The sequence below is a fragment of the Neomonachus schauinslandi genome, chromosome 7, assembly GCF_002201575.2.
Source record: "Neomonachus schauinslandi chromosome 7, ASM220157v2, whole genome shotgun sequence".
Taxonomy (NCBI): Eukaryota; Metazoa; Chordata; class Mammalia; order Carnivora; family Phocidae; genus Neomonachus; species Neomonachus schauinslandi.
Window position 1 is genome coordinate 24,158,485 of NC_058409.1, and position 23,976 is coordinate 24,182,460.

A 23,976-nucleotide genomic window follows, 5' to 3' on the forward strand; every position below is an offset into this window, starting at 1 on the left:
AGAGGGAGAAGCAGACTCCCCGCCGAGCAGGGAGCCCGATGCGGGACTCGATCCCGGGACTCCAGGATCATGACCTGAGCCGAAGGCAGTCGCTTAACCAACTGAGCCACCCAGGTGCCCTGCACCCTCCTTCTTTTTAACTTATTTTTGTTTATGTGATAAGAACACTTATCACAAGATCTACCCTCTCAGCAAATTTTTAAGTACACAATATAGTATTGTTACACAATATAGTATTGTTAACTATAGGCATTATGGTACAGGACGTCTCTCATTGTTCATCTTGCATAACCGAATCTCTTATTTTAAAGGTGTCTATTCTTGTGGTGGTACTCAGAGGAATGGATTTCTTTCACATCATATTTGCATAACATTTTATAGTTTTGTAACAGCATTTGGCTTTTGGTCTACCGCAGTTCCCCAACTTTTGATCTTAGACACCTACACTCTTAAAAATTACTGCGAACCCCAAAGGGCTTTGATGTGAGTTATAACTATCAATATTTACTCAATTGGGAAATTAAAATTGAGATTTTTTTTAGCACAAGAAATATACAAGCACACATTCTTTCAGCCATCATTGCGATAGCGTCACCATACGTCATGTGCGTACATTACAGAGCGAAAGAGAATGAAAAACGGAGGGGCGTCTTTATATTCTTAGAAAATAGTTTTGACATTAGCCGACATCGCACTCCCTTTCATCCCAGGCATCCCAGGATCACACTTTGATAACCAGTTTGTCACAAGTGTTTGCCGTCCTCAGAGTTAGGGCTTAAGGCTGCCCCGCTCCCAGCAAGGAGGCGAACTCCGGGGCCACCAGCAAAAGATCCGCCGGGCCTGACCGGCTCCCGGAAACCAGAGCTGCGCGCGCACCGCGAGTCTCCGACTTCCCGGCGTGCCCCTGGCCTGCGGCGTAAATGCACGCTGGTCCTTGCGACCCACGTGACCCGCGGGGAGGCCGCGGCGGGAATCTGTGAGTGCACCCTGTTGCGGGGTCCTTGGGTCTGCGTTTCGTGTCTACCGCGGGCGGCCCCGGCCCGGCCCACCCCCCGCTCTCGCTCGTCAGGCGGGAAGGAAGCCGGTGTGGGAGGAAGAGTTCCAGCCAGAGCCTTCGCTCCTGCCTGGAGCCTCCCAATTCGGAGACTCGCGGGTCCTCACGGCCGGTGCTCGCCCTGCTCCGGCGTCACAGCTAAGTCTTGGTGGGACGGGGCTTTAGGCTCCAGGTGTTGAGAAAAGAAACATTTGCAAACATGTCCCGGATCGAAAAGATGAGCATTTTGGGCGTGCGGAGTTTTGGAATAGAGGACAAAGATAAGCAAATTATCACTTTTTTCAGCCCCCTCACAATTTTGGTTGGACCCAATGGGGCGGGGAAGACGGTAAGTCCTTAGGAGCCCCCTTCAGTTTACGGGCCGCCGCATATTGCGAACTGGAGAATGAAATATCTGGGGAGCGCAGAATAATGATAAGGACGAGAGGGGAGGCGTTCCTGTGGCTCAGCTTTCGGGCCCCCAGGAAGTGCGTGGGCCTCCGGGTGGGGCCCCGGCCCCTGGGCGTGGCCTGGTGTCGCCTGCAAGCCCCGGCGACCTTAGGAGGCGACCAGTCCCAGCCTCGTCAGGGTATCCAGGCTTGTTGGGTGGACAAGGTTTACTTGAGAATCCCGCGCGCTCACTCAGCGAGCTTACATTCTTGTACGAAGCCTTTTAGTCTGCACTGTTGTTTGTTTTTGTTTTGTTTTTTTTAAGATTTTATTTATTTGTTAGAATGAGAGAGAGTAGGAGAGGGAAGAGGGCAGAGGGAGAAGCAGACCCCCTGCTGAGCAGGGAGCCCGATGTGGGACTCGATCCAGGGACTCCAGGATCATGACCTGAGCTGAAGGCAGTCGCTTAACCAACTGAGCCACCCAGGCGCCCTGCACTGTTGTTTTTTTAAACACTCTCCTTGCTCCCAAAACATAGCATTCACTTCCTGGCAGTTGTCCCATTATAGGAATTACTTAAAAAGTTATATGATAAACTAGGACCTTCTGAGAAGAGTTTAGGACTCTTACCTAGTCATAATAGAAAATTGGAGCACAGCTTATTTACTTTGACTTTTTAAGACCCAGGGAATGTTTAGAAATTTGAGTTGGACCCTGGAGTGGCATGCAGTTAGGGGAAGAGGATAGCCAAGAGACTGTCTACTCTTTTTTTTTTTTTTAAGATTTTATTTATTTATTTGACAGAGAGAGAACAAGTAGGCAGGGAGAGGGAGAAGCAGGCTCCCCGCTGAGCAGGGAGCCCGATGTGGGGCTGGATCCCAGGACCCTGGGATCATGACCTGAGCAGAAGGCAGCGGCTTAACCGACTGAGCCACCCAGGTGCCCAAGAGACTGTCTACTCTTCAAGGGTGGCTTGAGAAAAAGCAGGGCGTTGTCTGTGTAACAGAGAAGACTAAACGAAGCAAAAAGGATACGGAAAGAGAGGTTTCGAGTTGAGCATTGAATGCCACACTCTTGTCTACTTGTGCTTATGTGAAAAAGTTACTTATTGAATGCCTGTTGTGCACCTAGAATTGTATGAAGTGCTCTACTGGAAGGGAGACTGGCATAGTGTTTATGAACATTAGCTGTCCAAATACATATAATTTGCTTCACCTTTTATTAGCTGTGCGACTGGGCAAGAGTGAGCCAAATGCATTGTGCTTTAGTTTTCTCATAAAATGGAGATAAAGTTTTCTACAACCTAAGATTAATGTGAAAATTAAGTGGTTAATGTATGTAAAGGTGGGTGGTTAGTAATATTGGCACATAGTAAGTCCTGTGTAACTATTAGCCATTTTTTAAAATTTAACTTTAAAAAGTTTTGGCTTTATTGGGGTGTGATTTCATATATAAAATTGTAGGATATTTAAAGTATATTGGGGTAATTTATTCTTACTTTCATTTTTCTTAAAGATTTTATTTATTTGACAGAGGACACAGCAAGAGAGGGAATACAAGCAGGGGGAGTGGGAGAGGGAGAAGCAGGCTTCCCGCCCAGCAGGGAGCCCGATGTGAGACTCAATCCCAGGACCCTGAGATCATGACCTGAGCCGAAGGCAGATGCTTAACCATTTGAGCCACGCAAGCACCCCTTTATCGGGGTAATTTAATATACTGTACATTGTGAGAGGATCTCTCCTATCTAGTTAATTAACACATCTATCACCTCTTTTTTTTGTAAGAATATTTTTAGTTTTACCCTCAGCAAATTTCATGTATACAAAAACGGTGTTATCAACTATGGTAACCGTATTTTACATTAGCCATTGTTATTATTAAATTAGTTTGAAAGGTTTTAATTGGAAATAGAGGACTTTTTAAATAATAATTTTTTATATTAGTATACCTTTTTAATTAAGTTTTTCCATATTACAGGTTTTAGAATATCAAATTTTATCTTACATCTTTTATAGTTTCTGTAACAAGTTAACATTTTATGATAAACTTCTCTGGTTCTCTTATTACTAAATAATACAGTTTTCTATTTTTTTTAGACCATCATTGAATGTCTAAAATATATTTGTACTGGAGATTTTCCTCCTGGAACCAAAGGAAATACATTTGTTCATGATCCCAAGGTAATGGTGCTAGTGAACTTAAGTTGTTTTTTTTAAGATTTTATTTGTTTATTTGAGGGAGAGAGAATGAGCAGTGGGGAAGGGCAGAGGGAGAGAGAGAAGCAGACTCCCTGCCGAGCAGGAATCCCAGTGTGGGGCTCAATCCCAGGCCTGGAGATCATGACGTGAGTCGAAGGCAGACGCTTAACCAACTGAGCCACCCAGGCGCCCTGAACTTAAGTATTTTCAAAATAAAATTTTTATAATTATAAAAATGATAAGGCTTATTGTAGAAAACCTGGCAGTGGAAAAATATAAAGAGATAGGAAAGTCCACACAGTCTTAGCACCCAGTGACAACCACTGTTGACATTTTCATGTATTTTATTCTCCTGTACATATAGTCTTACATAGCTAAAGTCATACCCTAGTTTTGCATTCTCATGTTTTTTTCCCCACTTAACGTTATCATAAGGTCCCCTGTCATTAAAGAATACATTAAATTCTTAATCTAGGTTTTGGGCATATGGGTGCTTCTTTTATTCTTCATACTTTTTGTATGTCTGAAATATTTCCTACTTAAAACATGTAACCTATTATGAACATTTTTAATAGTTGCATAATTTTCTTAGATTGCTTTTAGTTTTTCGTTAAAATGTGCCATAATTTAAGTCTTTGTGTACAAATCTTGGAATTACAGTGTTTATACCATTACTGAGTGTAAAGGACATAGATTTTCTATACTACATATTTTGGCTTACAGTTTTTTCTTGTTTTATATATATAGTGGTTTCATGTGCTTCTCTCAGTTACCCACCAGTCCTCCTTAATAGTTTGTTGTATATTTCTCAGGCTTTTTTCTGTGTTTATAAAAACATACTTGTGTGTGGATATAAATACACTCAAATGTAAATATTTCAAAACACCGGTAACATTTTATACTATTGTGTGAATCAAATTTTTAGTGACATGCTACACATATGTTAATATATATACACACACTTTTATTTCATTGGTTTTAATTACTAAAATTACTAATCCACTGAGTTTATATTGTATAGTTTATTCAGTTGACCCCCTATTGGTGGTCATTTAAGGTGTTCCCACTTTTATATGACTAAAGGTAACTGTAATTGTGAAAATATTTATAAGCTTTTCTTTTAGCGATAGTAAAATCATTTAGTACATTGAGCCCTCTGTGCAATGACGATTTCATGCCTTCTGTTTCCTTAAACCTGCAATCTGCTCTGTTCAGTTGATGATCTTGCCTTGTAATTTATTGAAAAATTAGGAATCAGATAAAAAGTACCTCATTTTCCAATCTTCAGATCTTCCAAACTACCCTTCGTTTGTACCGGTACTGTTTTTTTCTTTTGTATTAAGAGTAAATTGTTTTCTGTTTTATCCAAAGGCAACCAACTGTTCTTGGAGGCTAGAACCAATCAGTCCCTTTTGTCAATGCAAGCGTTTTGCTTTGCAGTTACCTTCTTCTGTTTTAGCAGTTTCTCCCTCTTCATAAGATCATTTATATCAGCATGCTTTGGTGGCTCTAGTCTACAAACAAACAAAACTCTCCCTTTACTCCAGATCACCTTCTGGCTACTACCTCCGTTCAGGCTTATAGCTCACTTCACAAGAGTTGTATGTACTCATCGTCTTCGTTTTATTGCTTCCCATTTTGTCCCCAGCCTGCTCTCTTCAGATTTTCTTTTTTCCCCCTCACTAAAATTGCTGTTATAAGGCTGCCAATAATCTTCATGTTGCCAGATAAAGTGGTCATTTTGTAATTCTCAGTAACTTCTCAGAAGATTTGATACAGCTGCTTATTCCGTTTTTAAAAAACATTGCTCTTGGCTTCCATAGCACCATTATCTCAGGCCTCCTTTTTCACTGGCCATATTTTAGTCTCCTTTACTGAGTCTATTTTTGCCTTACTCTTGGGTGATCTCATTCATTCTCATGGCTTTAAGTACTGGTTATGTGCATATTATTCTTGATTTATATATTTAGCCCAAACTTCTTTCCTAAACTCTAGATACATATGTCCAGCTGTTTCTCTGGATATTTAATGGGCATCTCTTTAATGTGTTCAAAACAGAACTCATGGTTCCCTGTTCCCCCTATTCCTCTCACGGTCTCAAGTCTGGTACTACCTCCATACTCTCCAGTTTAATAAATGATATGACCATCCACACATTTGCTAATGCCAAAAACCTGTGTTATCCTTTGATTGATTGCTTTATCTCCCCCTGTTGCCAGTTGATAAGCAGTCCGTAGTTAGTCTTTTCAAGTATGTCCATGGATACTGACCTGGCAAGGGAGATACCATGATCATGAAGGTGGTTCTCCCAGGGTAAGGCTCATCCATTGCACTAAAATATGTCTAGAATATGTCCCTTTATTCCAATTTTAGTATATGTGCTGCTGAAGCGAGCACTTGTCCTTTTATTCCATCTTCACTGATCCTTTCCCAGTCTAATCCACCTTCCTCTTCCCTTTGAGTTATTCTGATAGTCTCCAAACTGGTTTTCCTGCCCTCATTCTCAAAGTTCTCTTTTCCACACAGCAATCAGAGTCACCTTTTAAATACTCATTCTAGAGGGAATGAGTTGTTCACAGTCTGGGAGTAACATTCCAGTTAGTGTTAATACGAAGTGCAAAGTCCCTTAAGTAGGTGCATGCTTGATGTGTTCAAGGAATCACAAGGAGGAGCAAAATGGTGAGATGCCTGGTAGAAAATTCAGAGAGCTAGGACTAGGTTCTGCAAGCCTTTGGGTTCTGTTCTCATTTAAACAGGAATCTTTTGGAAGAAATAATGCAGGAGAAGCGCATGGTGTGTATTTTAAAGCAATCAGTCTGGCAGCTGAGAGAAGACTATTTGTAGGTGGTAAGGGTAGAGACTAATAAAGGAGATTTGTGATAATCCAGGTGAGATGTATTGGTGTTTTGATTAAGGTAGTAATGGTAGAAATGCTGAGAAATGCTTGGATTTGGGACGCATTTTCAAGGGAGTACCAGCAGATGAGTTGATGGTTTGAGTAATGGTGTATAAGAGAAGTAGGAGCATCAAACGTAACTTCAAGTTTTTTGACTTGAAAAATCAAATAAAGTAGTGTCGCTGTTTATCACAATGAGGAAACTCTGGAAAAGGACATTTGGGTGGCTCTGGTTTAAACGTGTGAATCTGGGATGTGTGTGAGATACCCAAAATGTCCAGTAGGCAAACAGAAGTATGTCCAGGGGAGAGTTCCGAGCTAGAGAAAGAAAATTAGGCATCATTGATGTATACGGTTATTTTAAAGCCAGATGGGCCCACATAAGGAGTGAATATAGAGGAGAGATGGGAGATTTTTTTTTTTTTGAAGATGTTATCTATTTGAGAGAGAGTGAGTGAGCACAAGCAGGGGGAGTGGCAGGCAGAGGGAGAAGCAGACTTCCCGCGGAGCAGGGAGCCCAATGTGGGACTCCATCCCAGGACCCTGGGATCATGACCTGAGCCGAAGGCAGACGCTTAACCAGCTGAGCCACCCAGGTGTCCGAGATGGAAAATCTTAACTAGAGCACATTAACATGTAGCAATAGGGACAAGGAGGAGGCACCTGCAAAAAAGATGCTAAAAGAATAACTGCTAAAGTAGGGAAAACTGGGAGAGTGGGGGTCTTGGAAGACAAGAGGATGAAGTGTTAACACGAAGTTAAGAGACGTCAGCTGTGTCAAATATGTTGCTAGCTCAAGTCAGGAAGGTTGGGCTACATGGAGGCCATTGGTCATCTTGACAAAAACAGTTTCAGTAATGTGGAAAAACAGGAGATAAAGCGAAACACAGAATTGTTTTATGAGTTTGCTTTGAGTGGAAGGAAGGAAGTAGCTGAAAATGTTTGCAGGATCAATGCGAGTTTTGTTGACTATTGTTTTGTTGTGTCTTACATATTTTTGTTGTTCTTCTGGATGTTTCTGTGTTGATTGATGCTCTAGCATCTCTGACAATCTCAGTCTGTCAGTCACCCATTCACCTTCCTAATGCTTTTGTCTTTCTAGAGCTATTTTTCTCAGCTGTCTGCTCATGTCCTCCCTCTGATTCTTCTGGCCTTGGTCGTTTAGTTTTCCTCACTACCTGCTTTTCAGCTGCTCTCATTTCCCAGTTCTGAGCTCCCACCCATACTGTTTTGTTCATCAGCTCTTCTCTCTTTTTTTTTTTATTTTTAAAGATTTTATTTTTATTATTTATTTGACAGAGAGACACAGCGAGAGAGGGAACACAAGCAGGGGGAGTGGGAGAGGGAGAAGCAGGCTCCCTGCAGAGCGGGGAGCCCGCCGGGATCATGACCTGAGCCGAAGGCAGTCGCTTAACCGACTGAGCCACCCAGGCGCCCTCAGCTCTTCTCTCTTGAGTCATTCATACCTGCCGTTATGGAGGGAGTCATTCCCCTCACCTGAATTGCCCACATCCCCTCAATTTTCCCATCCTACTATGTCCTTCTCATCATTTCAGTTCCTCTTATATATTTAGCTTCTCTTTTCTTTTCCTTGCTTTAATTTGTCCCTGCACCTAATACTGTTTACCTTATCTTAAACACCTGAGTTTTTTGGCTGCTCCTCACCAATCTTTCTTACCTGTCTTCAGTTGTTTCTCTCTTCTTAGGAACTTTGACTTCCATATTGCTCCATTTGCTTACCTTCCCCCTTTCTCCTCTACTTGTTTCAAACTTGTGACTACCTCAGTCCCTCCCATTCATTCTCTGACCTCATTCACATCTCTTCAGTTGACCTGAACCCTCAGAAGCTCAGCTCTTTTGTCTGCATCTCATTAGCTTTGTTTCGCTTCTGGTTGATACTGTAAATTAACCAGATGCTTATTTCTACAGCTGTTTCTTTGTCACATATCGCTCCCATATATGTGTTTTTAAGCACTATAGGATTTAACTCATGTGGGATAAATATGGGATAAAGCAAATATATGGGATAGAGCATTTCTAGACTGATAGAAATGACCCTGGACAGAGCAAAAAAATTGATGCAGGAGAAGGGATAATTGCAGAGTTAAATCCTGGAGTAGGCAAGAAGAGATAGGATCCATTGCTTGACTGAAGGAGTTAATAGGAGTACAAGCTGTTTATCTATTGTAAGAGGATGGCAGGCACATATATAATTGTTAAATTTAGAGGTGAGAGAATAAATCAGTTGTCTTTGGATTGTTTCTATATTCTAAGTGGAAAAAAGAAGTGAAATTGTTGGCTGACTGTGGGAAAAGGGGTTTATAGAGGCTTGAAAAAGTGTAAGGTAGTTTTTAGCTCAGAGGTAAATTGATTAGGGAAGTGTTACAGGGTTACATGATGGTGTCATTGGGTCACTTGAGGTTTGTGGGTGAAAGTTTGTAAGAAGACCAGTCATCATGGTTGTGTTTTTTCTGTCTAGTTCAGCGGTTCAATGGTAAGCAGAGCAAGTTGGAAAATTGGATTTCATCAAGGGATGAGTAAATTGGAAAGTAGCATTTAACCCATTGCCTGGTAAATAGAGTGAAGACAGTGAGAAGCAAGGAATTGACTATATTCTTAATATATTTACTTATTTGATCAATCCCCGTGTTTGTAATGAATCTCCCATCACTGTAGTAGAGCTCCCAACACCCCAGGCTGGACTGATGCTACCCCATGTGAATGCCCTCCTCACCTTGCTTAGGCTCTAACTCCTCATGCTGGTCCCCTCATATGGATGGTTTCCCATCCTGCTTTGACTTCCCATGCTAGATTACCTCCCCATTTCTCCCAATGGGTATCTTACTCACCCTTCTCAATCTCTGATAATCTTTAGGTGGACTCTTACAGGGATGTCCTCTCTCATCGGGAATCTGAATTATCCCAGCACACTTTCCTTCTTGTGGATTCCCTCCTTAACATTGTCCAGCTCTGAATTCCTACATTGTTTTCCCCCAAAGTGGACACCTTCCCCTTGAGCTGGCTCATCCCTACTCATGGATTGCCCTTTTCATCCTGTTTGAACTCTGACACCCTTGAACTATTGAAACCCTGTGGCAAGCTGTCTGCCCATGTGGACACCCTTCTCAGCCTATGCAGTCATCTTGCTCTAGGCTGAGTTGCCATGTCCCCCCACCTTCAGCCAGCATGAATACATACCTTCTTCTACCCTATCTTATGGTTTTCCAACTAGATTGTTTGGAAAGGGAAGGGCTTAAATTGTTTTGTTTTATTCTTTTGGATAGAAATTGTTCTAAAATGTAGTATTTATTTCATTGCCTTAAAAAATCTAAATTACTCCTTTTTTTAAAAAAGATTTTATTTATTTGTCAGAGACGGGGGTGGGGGGAGAGTGCGCTCAAGCACAAGCAGGGGGAGCGGCAGGCAGAGGGAGAAGCAGGCTCCCCACTGAGCAGGGAGACCGATGCGGGACTGGAACCCAGGACTCTGGGATCATGAGCTGAGCCGAAGGCAGATGCTGTAACCGACTGAGCCACCCAGGTATCCCCTGAATTAGTCCTTTTGAAGAAACTCTTCCTCAGTATGCTCACCAACAATATCGTGATTGAAATGCTACAAGATAGCCTTTGCTTAAAATTCTCCTTACTAATTTAATACTTGACTGGTAGCTAAGTCCTAGAAAGGTAGATGCCAAGGAGAATGAATGTTTATTTGACCTGCTGGTAGGGCATGTTTAAAAAAATTAACTCAGGGCGCCTGGGTGGCTCAGATGGTTAAGCGTCTGCCTTCGGCTCAGGTCATGATCCCAGGGTCCTGGGATCGAGTCCTGCGTCGGGCTCCCTGCTGAGTAGGGAGCCTGCTTCTCCCTCTGCCTTTCTCTCTCTCGCTCTCTCTCTCTGTCTCTCATGAATAAATAAATAAATAAATCTTTAAAAAAATATTAACTCATTTTCTAGTACATAGATGCATAATTCCTTTAACTACTGTGGATTAAGACCTCAGCAACTACTTTCCTTGAGTTGAAATGATAGCATCAAGTCCCTGGGCTTTCAAAGCTGAATATCAACATCTTGTCAATTCCTCACTGACACATCTATATCCCAAGAGGCAGCTCCTTTTTTTGTTTAAGTTGTATGTTGTTTTTTTAAGTTCTACAGTTTAAGTATAGTTGTTACAGTGTTATATTAGTTTCAGGTGCACAGCGTAGTAATTCAGTAGTTCTCTAGGTTGTGCAAAGCTCAGCACTATAACTGTAGTTAACATCTGTCATCACCCTAAAATGTTATTGCAGTATTACTGACCTCATTCTCTATGCTGTACTTTTCATCTCTGACTTACTTATTCTGGAAGTTTGTACCTCTTAATCCTCTTGAATCGTTTCACCCATTCCCCTACCTCCCTCCCCTCTGGTGACCACCAGTTCTCCATATATATGAGTCTGTTTCTGGTTATTTTTTTTTATTATTTGTTTTGTTTTCTAGATTCCACAAATAAGTGAAATCATACAGTATTTGTCTTTTTCTGACTTATTTTACACGTAATACTCTCTAGATCTATTCATGTTGCCGCAGATGGCAAGATGTCATTATTTTTTATGGCAGAGTAATATTTCATCATATGTATATACTACATCTTCATCCGTTCATCTATAGATGCACACTTTGTTTTCATATCTTGGCTTTTGTAAATAATGCTGCAATAAACATAGCTGGAATTACTACATCATATAATATTTCTGGTTTTAGTATTTAAGGAACCTCCATACTTTTTTCCACAATGGTCGCACCAATTTACATTTCTACCAAACAGTGCACGAGGGTTCTCTTTCTTCCACATCCTCGCCCTCGCTTATTACTTCTTGCCTTTTTGATACTAGCCATTCGGAGTGGAGTGAAGTGGTGTCTCTTTGTGGTTTTGATTTGCATTTCCCTGATGATGAGTAATGTCGAGCATTTTTTCATGTGTCTTTTGGCCATCAGTATGTCTTTGGGGAAAATATCTGTCTATTCGGGTGCTCTGCCTCTCTTTAATCTGATTATTTGAGTTTTTTGGTGTTGTATGAGTTTTTTGGATATATTTTGGATACTAACCTCTTATCAGATATACCATTTGGAAATATTGTCTGCCATTCATTAGGTTGCCTTTTTGTTCTTTTGATGGTTTACTTGGCTGTACAAAAGCTTTTTATTTTGATATAATCCCATTAGTTTATTTTTGCTTTTCTTTCCCTTACCTGAGGAGAGACATATTCATAAATATGTTGCTAGGGTTGATGTCCTCAAGATTACCATGTTTTCTTTTAGGGGTTTTATGCTTTCACGTCTCACATTTAGGTCTTTAATCCATTTTGAGTTTATTTTTGTGTATGGTTTAAGTGGTCCAGTTTCATTGCTTCACATATAACTGTCCAGTTTTCCTATCACCATTTATTGATGAAACTATTTTTTCCCTATTGTATATTCCTGTCTCCTTTGTTGTAGATTAATTGACCATATAAGCATGGGTTTTTTTCTGGGCTTCTATTCTGTTGATCTGTGTGTCTGTTTTTGTGCCAGTATCATCCTGTTTGATTACTACAGCTTTGTAGTATTTCTTGAAATTTGGGATTGTAATATCTTCAGCTTTGTCCTTTCCGAGATTGCTTTGGCTTTTCAGGGTCTTCTCTGTGTGATTCCATACAAATTTTAGGACTACTTGTTCTAGTTCTGTGAAAAATGCCGTTGGTATTTTGATAGGTGTTGCGTTGAATCTCTCTATTGCTTTGGGTAGTATGGACATTTTAACAGTATTTTTCCAATCCATGAGCATGGCATATCTTTCCATTTGTGTCATCTTCAGTTTGTTTCATCATTGTCTTACAGTTTTTAGAGTATAGGTCTTTCTCCTCCTTGGTTAAATTTATTCCTGGGCATTTTATTCTTTTTGGTGCAATTGTAAATGGGATTGTTTTCTTAATTTTTCTTTCTGCTATTTTGTTATTAATGTATAGAAATGCAGTAGATTTCTATATATTAATTTCGAGTCCTGCAACTTCTGAGCAGCCAGTCCAGCGACTTCTCCCTCAACTCCATCCTCAGTGCTGAAGCTCTTATGCAGGCTGTCTTCCCGTTTCTCCTGGGTTACTTCCTACCTCCTGTCTTGCCTCAGGGCAGTTTGTTTATCCTGAAGGCTAAGTGATTCGTCTAAAATGCATATCTACTACATGCATTTCTCCTGGATTAAACCCCTCATTGACTTTCCATTGCCTTACGTCCAAAGCCCTTAACATGTTTCAGAAGGCTCTTAATTACTGGAGCCATTTCCTGTCTTTACTCCCCTTTCCCCTACTTTCTGCACCATACTTTCTGAAATTACTTTAACTGTTCAGTGACTCATATCTTTTCATCTGCCTAACTCCTGCCCATCTGGCAGTTCTCAGTTTAAACATTCACTTCCTTTAGGAAACCTTCCCAGAACTCTACTAGGTAGATTAGATGCGCCTGCTTTGTGTTTCCAGAGCATCCTGTATGTCTCTTAAGATGATGTTTAACACATCTTCTACTCTTCTGTTTAACCTGTCTTCCATACGTCACAGGAAAAAATGTCCTTCGTTCTCAAACCAAAACAACACATGGAAGTTCTAAGTGCTTAATAAATTTGTGCTTGATCATTTTTGAATGATTTGATGAATTAATATCAAAGTTAGATTTATGACAAAAAGTTATTAAAAGGCCAACAAAAGATAGTCTGTGATTAAAAAAAAGGCAGGATGCAGGACTTGTGTTTTGGCTACAGTAGAGTAATAAGTATTATACTTTTGCTTCCAAGATAACTATAAAACTGGAACAAATAATTGAAGCAACTGTTTTTAGGTATTGGACAACAGATGCTGCAGGGCTGTGATCTTGAGAATAGAGAAATATATGATGTGACTACGCATTCATTCTAGCTTTCTATACATGGAATTAGAACCCAACAGAGAATTGTGGTATTGCTAGGTAGATGAAACAAAGGTAGAAGTGTGGGTTTACTGAGGTGGCTGAAGATTATAGGAAAGATACAGGAGTGGGATTGCTTTGCAGAGATGGGCACCAGAAATCAGTGTAAGGGACTGTTGAATCTTTGGCTAGATACTAAGCTACGTGTGTCCAGGACAGAATTCACTGAGGGCTAGCAAAGAACAACTAGTGGGGTAGAGGAGTGGGACTGTGAGCTGAATGGATATTCTAGAGGTTACACACTGCTGGGTGACATTTGAGTTTTGATATGCCAGAGTAGGGAGGCCTTCTGGAACCCTAGTGTTCTTTTGAGACCTCAGAAAGGCCATCCTAACAAATCTAAAATAAGCTTTGACAGAATCAAGGTGTGTTTCCAGTAAATTAACGCTTGCTAAAACAAAACTCAGTACTTTCTAAAGGAAGTTGACACAGGGCAAACTCCCAATGTAACATCTACAGTGTCCGAGAGTCTAAGATGTAATAAAAAAAAAAAATTAGTGGATATATGAAGAAGCAAATGTGATCCATAACTGGGAGGAAAAAAATGCAGAGAAACAGATCTAGAGGTAACAGATTTTGGAATTAGCAGAGAAGGATACATAAGTTCAACAATTTAACCGACTGAGCCACCCAGGCGCCCCCATAAGTTCAACAATTTAAAGGAAAACATGGCCACACGTGTAGAGAACAATCTCAACAGAAAATGAAAAAGAATCTCAACACATCACAAATAGTGTAAACACGTTTATGTTATATTCAAACTACTGAAAACCAAAGATAAAAAGATTTTAGCAGACTGAGGAAAAAGTAAAACATTATGCAGAGGAGAAAAATAATGACAACTCAATTGTCATCAAAAACCATCCAAGCCAGGAGATAATGAGGTGATATCTTCAAAGTGCTGGAGAATAAAACTCAGCTTAAAATTCTATATCCAGCAGAAATATCCTTCAGAAAATAAAGATGAAATGGAGTACATTTTCAAATTTTTTTTAGAAGTGACAGTTACTTGTTCATCAGCACACTTGTGCCACAAGAAATGTTAAAGGAGTTTCTTGAGGTTAAGGGGAAATGATACTAAATTAGTCTCAGAGTAAAGGTTGCTCTAGATCCCCTTTACAATCTTTAAAAACAAATGCTCATAAGGATCAAACCTTAAGAAACTCAACTGCATGCCTGCACGAAGTTCAATACTCATTAAAGGAGTAAAACAGAATTCTTTATTCAACAGTTTAAAATGCACAGTAAAAAATTACCAGCCATGCAAAGAAGCAGGGAACCCATAAACAGGAGAAAATTCAGTCATAGAATCAGATCCAAAATGAAAGAGATGATAGAATTATCAGACAGCCTTAAAACATTATTACAAATCTTATAAATGTGTAGAAAGTTGTAAAGGAAAACATAAGCATAATGAGAAAAATGCAAGATAAAACAAAAGACCCAAATAAAGCAAAAGGAGTAACTTTTTAAATATAGTACAGATAGGTTAAAAGTAAACAGATGGGGAAAAAAATACTAAAATATGCCAACTAATAAGAAAACTGAAGTGGCTATATTAATATCAGACAGTATACTTCAGAACCAGTAATATTAGTGGGGTAAAAGACATTTTATGATCATAAAGGGGTCAGTTCACCAAGAAGATACAGCAATTCTAAATGTAAAGCTTCAATATAGAAGATAAAAAATCTATGGAACCGAAAGGAGAAATAAACAAATGTACGACTATAGTTGTGGATCTCAACACCCTTCCTGGTAGAAAAACAGGAAAAGGAGGCAAAATGTCGTCAGTAAGGATATGGAAAATTTTAGCACTATTAACCAAATTAACCTAATTGACATTTATAGGACATTCCACCAGTGAACAACAGAACATACATTATTTTCAAGCACACATAGCACATTCACAAATATTCTGGACCATAAACAAGTGTAAATAAGTTATAAGGATTGAAGTCATACAGAGTGTGTTCTCTGACTACACTAGAATTAAACTAGAAATCAGTAACAAAACTAACTGGAAAATCTCAAGTAGCACACTTCTAAATAACCCATGGATTAAAAGAGCATAAGGGAAATTAGTAAATACTTCAAATAAAAGCGTAACTTAGAAGAATTTATGGGATGTAGCTAAATAATGCTTAGAAATTTATAGACTCCTAGAGGAGAACATAGGCAGTAACCTCTTTGACATCGGCCACAGCAACTTCTTTCAAGACACGGCTCCAAAGGCAAAGGAAACAAAAGCGAAAATGAACTTTTGGGACTTCATCAAGATTAAAAAGCTTCTGCACAGCAAAGGAAGCAGTCAACAAAACAAAGAGGCAGCCCATAGAATGGGAGAAGATACTTGTAAATGACACTACAGACAAAGGGCTGATACCCAAGATCTATAAAGAACTTATCAAACTCAACACCCAAAAAACAAATAAGTCAAAAATAGGCATTGGGGAGGGTATGTGCTATGGTGAGCACTGTGAATTGTGTAAGACTGTTGAATCACAGACCTGTACCTCTGAAACAAATAATACATTATATGTTTAAAAAAAAAAAAAAAAGATAGCAGGAAGGGAAAAATGAAGGGGGGGAAATCGGAGGGGGAGACGAACCATGAGAGACTATGGACTCTGAGAAACAAACTGAGGGTTCTAGAGGGGAGGGGGGTGGGGGGATGGGTTAGCCTGGTGGTGGGTATTAAAGAGGGCACGTTCTGCATAGAGCACTGGGTGTTACACGCAAACAATGAATCATGGAACACTACATCAAAAACTAATGATGTAATGTATGGTGATTAATATAACATAATAAAAAAAAATGGGCAGAAGACATGAACAGACACTTCTCCAAAGAAGACATACAAATGGCTAACGGACACTTGAAAAAATGTTCATCATCATTAGCCATCAGGGAAATTCAAATCAAAACCACATTGAGATACCACCCTACACCAGTTAGAATGGCAAAAATTGACAAGGCAAGAAACAATAAATGTTAGAGAGGTTGTGGAGAAAGGGGAACCCTCTTACACTGTTGGTGGGAATGCAAGTTGGTACAGCCACTTTGGGAAACAGTGTGGAGGTTCCTCAAAAAATTAAAAATAGAGCTACCCTTTGACCTAGCAATTGCACTACTGGGTATTTACCCCAGAAACACAGATGTAGTGAAAAGAAGGGCCATATGCACCCCAACGTTCATAGCAGCAATGTCCACAATAGCCAAACTGTGGAAAGAGCCCAGATGCCCTTCACCAGACGAATGGATAAAGAAGATGTGGTCCATATATACAATGGAATATTACTCAGCCATCGGAAAGGATGAATACCCAACTTTTGCATCAACGTGGATGGAACTGGAGGGGATTATGCTAAGTGAAATAAGTCAAGCAGAGAAAGTCAATTATCATATGGTTTCACTTATTTGTGGAACATAAGGAATAGCATGGAGAACATTAGGAGAAGGAAGGGAGAAATGAAGCGGGGGAATCAGAGGGGGAGATGAACCATGAGAGACTATGGACTCCAGGAAACAAACTGAGGGTTTTAGAGGGGAGGAGGATGGGGGATGCGTTAGCCTGGTGATCGGTATTAAGGAGGGCACATATTGCATGGAGCACTATGTTATACGCAAACAGTGAATCATGGAGCACTACATCAAAAACTAATGATGTACTGTATGGTGACTGACATAATAAAAAAAAAGGAAATTTATAGAATCAAGTGTTAGAAAAGAAAAAATATCTGAAATTAATGACCTGAGAGCTTCCATCTTAAGAAGCTTGAAAAAGACAAGCTAATTAAACTCAAAATAGGCAAAGGGGAGAAATTAAATAAAGATAAGAGCAAAAATAAGTGAAATAGAATACAAAGAATACAAAGACAACAGAGAAAACCAGTGAAACCTTGTTTCTTTCTTAAAAAAAAAAAGTGAAATTAATAAACCTCTAAGCATGATCAAGAAAAAGAAGACAGAAATTATCAATATTCAGAGTAAACAAGGCAATATCACTACAGATCCTACAGGCACTATATAGGTAATAAGACAATATTGTTAGCAACTTTATGCCAGTACATTCAACTTAGATGAAATGGACAAATTCTATTAAGGACACCAACTACTAAAGGTCACCCAAGAAAAAAATATTCCTGTTGAAGAAATTAACAGTTAAAAACCTCATGATGAGAACTTCAGGACCTGATGATTTCCCTCAATTCTACCAAACATTTTAGGAAGAAATAATGTCAATTCTACACAAACTTTCAGAAAAGAGAGGCAGAGGAAATATGTCCCAACTCATTTTATGAGGCTAACATTACCCTGATACCAAAACCAAAGACATTACAGGAGAACTATGGATACCCCTGATGAACAAAAATGCAAAAATCCATAGGAAAATGGTAACCAACCAAATTCATTAATATGCAAATAGAAATAATATACCATGAATAAGTTGGGTTTATCTTAGGAATGCAAGTTTGTTTAACATTTGAAAACCGATCAATGTAGTTTGCCACTGATTAACAGAATAAAGGAGAAAAATCATATGAGCATCAGTAAGTACAAAAACATTTTTTAAATTCATGAAGTGTCTGGGTGGCTAAGTCTGCTGAGCATCTGACTCTTGGTTTCTGCTCAGGTCATGATCTCATGAGTCATGAGATCTAACCCCATGGTGGGCTCCCTGCTCAGCGGGGAGTCTGCTTGAAGATTCTCTTCCTCTTCTACACCCGCTTGTGCTTGAGCTCACGCTCTCTCTAAAATAAATAAATCTTTAAAAACAAAATAAAATAAATTCAGTATTCATGGTAAAAACTCAGCACCTTCCTTCATCCCTAATTCATTCAGTACGTAAGCCAGTTGGTGAAGCTGAGGGAGGAAGGCATCCACAGAAGCTAACTGTGGCATCCTGGTTGGGAACTGGAGTCCAAGTGAGGAATGTAGGAGTCTATAGTAATATTTTTTTAAATGAAAATAAAAAATGAGGAAACGACAAAACCCTTATAGTAGAATCTTAACAAATAAATGTAGGAGAAATAATGGAACTAGAAAATTACTATTTGATAGCTATCATAGAAATAGTTCATTCAGGTAAGAAACATTAATAGATGCTAAAACTAGTGGAAGAAAGTGTGATGAGGTTTGAGATATTAACATGGTCTCCATGTATCTCCCAAATATTTATTAATAGTGAAGTATAAAAAATAATTTTATGGTAGAGAAGTGTGACAGATGCCACCATTATCCCAATAGTGGGATAAATTGAAATCATGTCCCATTTGACAAGATGCAATGAAAGGAACTCACGTCACTTCTGTAATACTCCTGCCAAAGGTGCATAATCTTATTCTAGTCATGAGGAAATATTAGACAAACCCAAATTTTGGGAAATAGTCTCTGAAATACTGTTTTATAATTTTCAAAGTTATCAGTCATGAAAGTCAAGGAAAATCTGAGGAACTGTCCCAGACTGAAAGAAACTAGAGGCATGACAACAATATGTAATTCTGAACAGTGTGTAATACAATATATAATTCTGACCTGTCATACACTATATAATCCTTTTGTTGTAAAGGGCATATTGGAACAGTCGGCAAAACTTGAATGGAATCTGGGGACCATATGGTAGTAATACATCACTCTAAATTTCCTGATTTTTATGTTTGACAGTGTCCCTATTTTGTAGGAAATATTGATGGGACATCAAATCAGCAACTTAATCTCAATTGGTTCGGGGGAGAAAAGTTCTATATATTGTATTTTTACTTTTCTGTAAGCCTGTGTATGTTTTTAAAAATCTGTTGGAAAACACTTTTGATAAGAAGGTAAAATTTATTTATTTGAAAAATCTACATACCTGATCTCCTAATGATACTGAATAACAGAAAATAAACAATTTTAGTAGATCAATTAAAGAGTATCCTTTTCTTACTATATATTGAGTAGCCTGTAAAACTGTCACTCATTTTGGATGTTTAAGTTTTTCTTTTTTTTGTTCTAATTTTTGGTAAGATTGCTTGTGTCTTTTCTTTTAGAACGAATGTTCTGATACTTACTAAGGTAGCATAATTTTTCTCCGTTTATCTTCAAAGGTTGCTCAAGAAACAGATGTTAGAGCCCAGATTCGTCTGCAGTTTCGTGATGTCAATGGAGAACTTATAGCTGTACAGAGGTCTATGGTGTGTACTCAGAAAAGCAAAAAGACAGAATTTAAAACCCTGGAAGGAGTCATTACTAGAACAAAGTAGGTGTTTATTTATATTTGAATATCTGTTCATTTTCAGTCATTTAGGTTCATAAGAACCTAATGGGTTTTTTCCCATTATTTTAGGGGAGCATGTTAATTTTTTTAAACAGACTTTATTTTTTAGAGCAGTTTTAGGTTCTCAGCAAAACTGAGCAGAAAGTAGAGTTCCTGTGTACTCCCTGCCCCTTCATATGTATAGCTTCATCCGCTATGAACATTTGTTGTTTGATCTATTTATCAGTTAAACAGAATGATCCCATTAAAGATTTAGTGATAATGCTACATTCCTTTGAGTAATTTATGAACAGTTGCTCACTTGAAGGTGCACAATCACTTAAATATAGATTGAATGAATGGAAAATGCTAGTATCATGTGTAGGAGTGGGTGAGATGAGAAGCATACCAACAGGAAAGAGAGAATTCGTCCCTTTCGACTGTTACCTTTGTTGGAGGGAGGTATGTTGTAATGGGAATGGATTTTGGAATTAGCCTGTTCTGGCTTCAAAGCTTTATTATCCTTGTTGAGCACATTACTTAATTGTCCCCTTGCCCCTCCCTTTTACTTGTTCATTTATTTGTTCAACTAATGAAGTAGTTCCTTTAATTAATAACGTTTAGCACCTATTATTTGCTAGAGGCAGGATTTTAGCTGCTGGCTCCTTAAGCAGGTTTGTTTCCTTGGCATGTAAACACACTCAGGTCTCTCCCACACCCCTTGAATTTCATTCCATGCCAATTACTGTCTGCCTCCATCTTCCCCTTTCCAGCCAGTCTTCTCAAGAAGAGTTGTTGATACTGTCTCCATTTCTGTTCTTCCTCCTCACTCCTCCTCCAGCCCAATTTTATTCCTCTACTGAAACAGTTCTAACTAAGGTCACAGGTACCTTCTGCGTTAATTAGGATAATGCTATTGCTTTACAAAATAGATCTCATAGCAAGCCTGTGTTTTTTTATTTGTAAAATGGAGATTCATTATTACTACATATATCTTAGCTGTTTTAAGGATTGAGCTAATGCATATAAAACACTTAACAGGTAGTAAGAGCTCACGTATTAGTTTTCCATGACTGCAAAACAAACCACAAACTTAGTGGTTTAAAACAATACACATTTATTACCTTATAGTTCTGTAATTTATAAATCTGAATTGGGTCTCACTGGCTTAAAATCAAGATGTTGGCAGGGCTGTGTTCCTTTCTGCAGGATCCAGGGAAGATCTATTTCCGTGCCCTTTCTTTTACAGTCCACCCACATTCCTTGGCTCATGACCCTCCTTCATCTTCAAAGCCAGCAATAGTGGGCAGAGTTCTCACCGTACATCACTCTGACCTTCTCTTCTGCCTCCCTCTCCCAATTAAGGACCGTTGTGATTGTGTTGACCCACCAAAATAATCCAGGGTAATTCCTCTATTTAGGGTCTAGGTGATAAGCAACCTTAACTCCATCTATAATCGTTATTCTGCCATGTAACCCAACAGATTCACAAATTCCAGGGATTAGAATGTAAGTATCTTTGAAGGGCCATTGTTCTGTGTGCTGTAATTCAGTAAATGGTAGCTGTTAATAACTTCTTGGAAATCTTTAATAGTCTTCCATGACACGACACTGTTCTCTTCTTCACGGCCACATCCTACCCAGCCACTAAAGATAGGAGTTGGACAGCCTCCTAGATCCTCTTCTATTTCTGCTCTATATTCTCTTCCTAGTTAATCTCATCCATATCCATTGCTCAAATTACTGTATATTCATAGGTGACTCAGAGATTTAGGTCTCCAGACCTTTATTTCTAGACCTATGTACGCAACTGCCTTTCTCATGTTCTACCAGCTCTTTCAAAGACACCTCAGATTCAGAAAGTTCAAAACCAAGCTCATGAGTCTTTCCCCTTGACACCTAAAAAACCTCCCACAACCTGATACTCTTGCAGTGCTCCTCATCGCAGTGAATGGCACTCCCGTCAGTCCACTGACACAAACCAATAACCTGTCTCTCTTGACACCTCATTATCGGGTCCTATGGATTTAACCTAAATGTCTCTTGAGTCTTTCCATCTGTGCAATGACCATTCTAGTTCAAGCTACCATCATCTTTCCCTGGTCTAATGTAATAATCTCCTGTTCTGTGTCCATTCTATACCCCTACAAAACATTCTCAGTGTATTCAGTGTAGTATTTTCAAAGCACATATTGGAATATATAAATGATAGTAAATAGAGACACTACTTCTGCCCACCTAATCTAGTTATTAACACATTCTGCACAGAAGATAGGAAAGAAAATGTTGAATATGTCCTTCTTATGAAAGGTACTGAGACATCTCTTGGAATCCAAGGGCAGGGATGCTCCTGGCCCTACTTAAAATTATGTAGGGAACTCATCTTTTATTTATTTTTTATTTTTATTTTTTGAGGGGAACTTATCTTTTAAAAGACCCTAAGACACTTCTGTCTGTTGGATTGCCTTGTCAGTGTGACCTTAGAAGTTGAGGTCTACTGATTAAGAGTCCTTGGATTTGCTTAGGTGAGCATCACTAAAGTTTGCCTTTGTTCTCTCTTTACAGTGTGTCTCTTACTGAACAGTCCCTATCTAAACAATACAGTCTTTAGATGTCTTTGTTTAAGGCACTGTTGCCTATCTGCTGTGGATCATCCTGTTTTATTCTTTTAAGTCTCTTACTTTTCTTATTTTTAAATTCTGGGGATGGAAGATAGTTTCCTCTGTTTATTGTCTATAAATATTTTAAATTACTGTATTTCGAAGTCCAAACATGTAAAAAAAATTAATTCTGGCATCATTTCCTGTCCTGTGCTGTTTTACATACTTTTTCATCATTGAACTGCTGAATCATTTAAACTTTTTACCATGAGGAACCTATTGTAATGGGATGGATGAGAGGACTTTTTTTTTTTCCTTCTTTTTTCTTTTCTTTTTTTTTTTTAACAAGTACAGTGTAAAGGAATGATTAAACAGGTACAAATGGAGGGGTTTTGGTTTTTGGGTTTTTTTTTTACATAAATTCTCGATTTTTGTTTTCTGTAGGCATGGTGAGAAGGTCAGTGTCAGCTCTAAGTGTGCAGAAATTGACCGAGAGATGATAAGTTCTCTTGGGGTTTCCAGGTCTGTGCTAAATAATGTCATTTTTTGTCACCAAGAAGACTCTAATTGGCCTTTAAGTGAAGGAAAGGCTCTGAAGCAAAAATTTGATGAGATTTTTTCAGCAACAAGGTTTGTAACCTTTTGCGAGACTTTATAAAAACCCATTAAGTTATTGAGCCATGGTTGCAATTTGGATGCTTCTTTTTTAAAGAGAAAATGTTTTAAAAGTAAAAAAGTCATTAGTTATTACCTGTCATCCAATAACAACCACTAGGCATATTTCCTTTCTGTTTTCATTCTGTACATCTTTATTGACCTGTTGATAATTTATATGTAACTTTTTCATTTACCATTACATCATAAGCATTTTCTAAGTTATTAATAACTCTTTGTAAATGTCATCTTAACAACTATGTAATATTCCATTGTTTAAATCTACTGTAATTCCCTTGGACAGAAGTTTGATTTTTATTTAATATCTCCAAAGGTACATAAAAGCCTTGGAAACACTGCGGCAGGTACGACAGACACAGGGTCAGAAAGTAAAAGAATGTCAAACAGAACTAAAATATTTGAAGCAAAATAAGGAAAAAGCTTGTGAGATACGTGACCAGATTACTAGTAAGGAAGCCCAGTTAACATCATCAAAGGAAATTGTCAAATCCTATGAGAACGAACTTGATCCATTGAAGGTAAGAACGTCACCTTTTATCATGGTAGCATCCCTTAAAGCACTTTATTTTTATATAAATTTGGATGTTGTATATATTTCTTTCTTTTTTTTTTTTTTTTAAAGATTTTTTATTTATTTATTTGAGAGAGGGAGAATGAGAGAGAGCACATGAGAGGGGGGAGGGTCAGAGGGAGAAGCAGACTCCCTGCTGAGCAGGGAGCCCGATGCGGGACTCGATCCAGGGACTCCAGGATCATGACCTGAGCCAAAGGCAGTCGCTTAACCAACTGAGCCACCCAGGCGCCCCTGGATGTTGTATATATTTCTTGAAAAAAATATCACTCTATAATGTTATGGTTAATATCTTAGTTCTGTATTGGGTGGTTAGTCTTAGAATTGCCCAAAGAGCTTGAATTTGAGAGTAAACAAATTCGTACCATCATACCAAGTTACTGAGGTACATCTTTAGT

General features: G+C 38.8%; 1 protein-coding gene and 1 pseudogene across 2 annotated transcripts in view; both read left to right on the plus strand.

The window, feature by feature from the left end:
- The first annotated feature begins 984 nt into the window (after window positions 1-984).
- RAD50 (RAD50 double strand break repair protein) overlaps window positions 985-23,976 on the plus strand; it is an 84,084-nt gene continuing 61,092 nt past the window's right edge. For both annotated transcript variants that reach the window (XM_021701731.1, XM_044916653.1), the window contains exons 1-5: window positions 985-1,382; window positions 3,520-3,603; window positions 19,584-19,735; window positions 22,777-22,962; window positions 23,321-23,525. In XM_021701731.1, the coding sequence (XP_021557406.1) occupies window positions 1,254-1,382; window positions 3,520-3,603; window positions 19,584-19,735; window positions 22,777-22,962; window positions 23,321-23,525 (756 nt within the window). In that variant the 5' untranslated portion in view covers window positions 985-1,253. The remainder of the gene's footprint in view (window positions 1,383-3,519; window positions 3,604-19,583; window positions 19,736-22,776; window positions 22,963-23,320; window positions 23,526-23,976) is intronic.
- Window positions 5,884-6,033, plus strand: LOC123325451 (annotated as a pseudogene).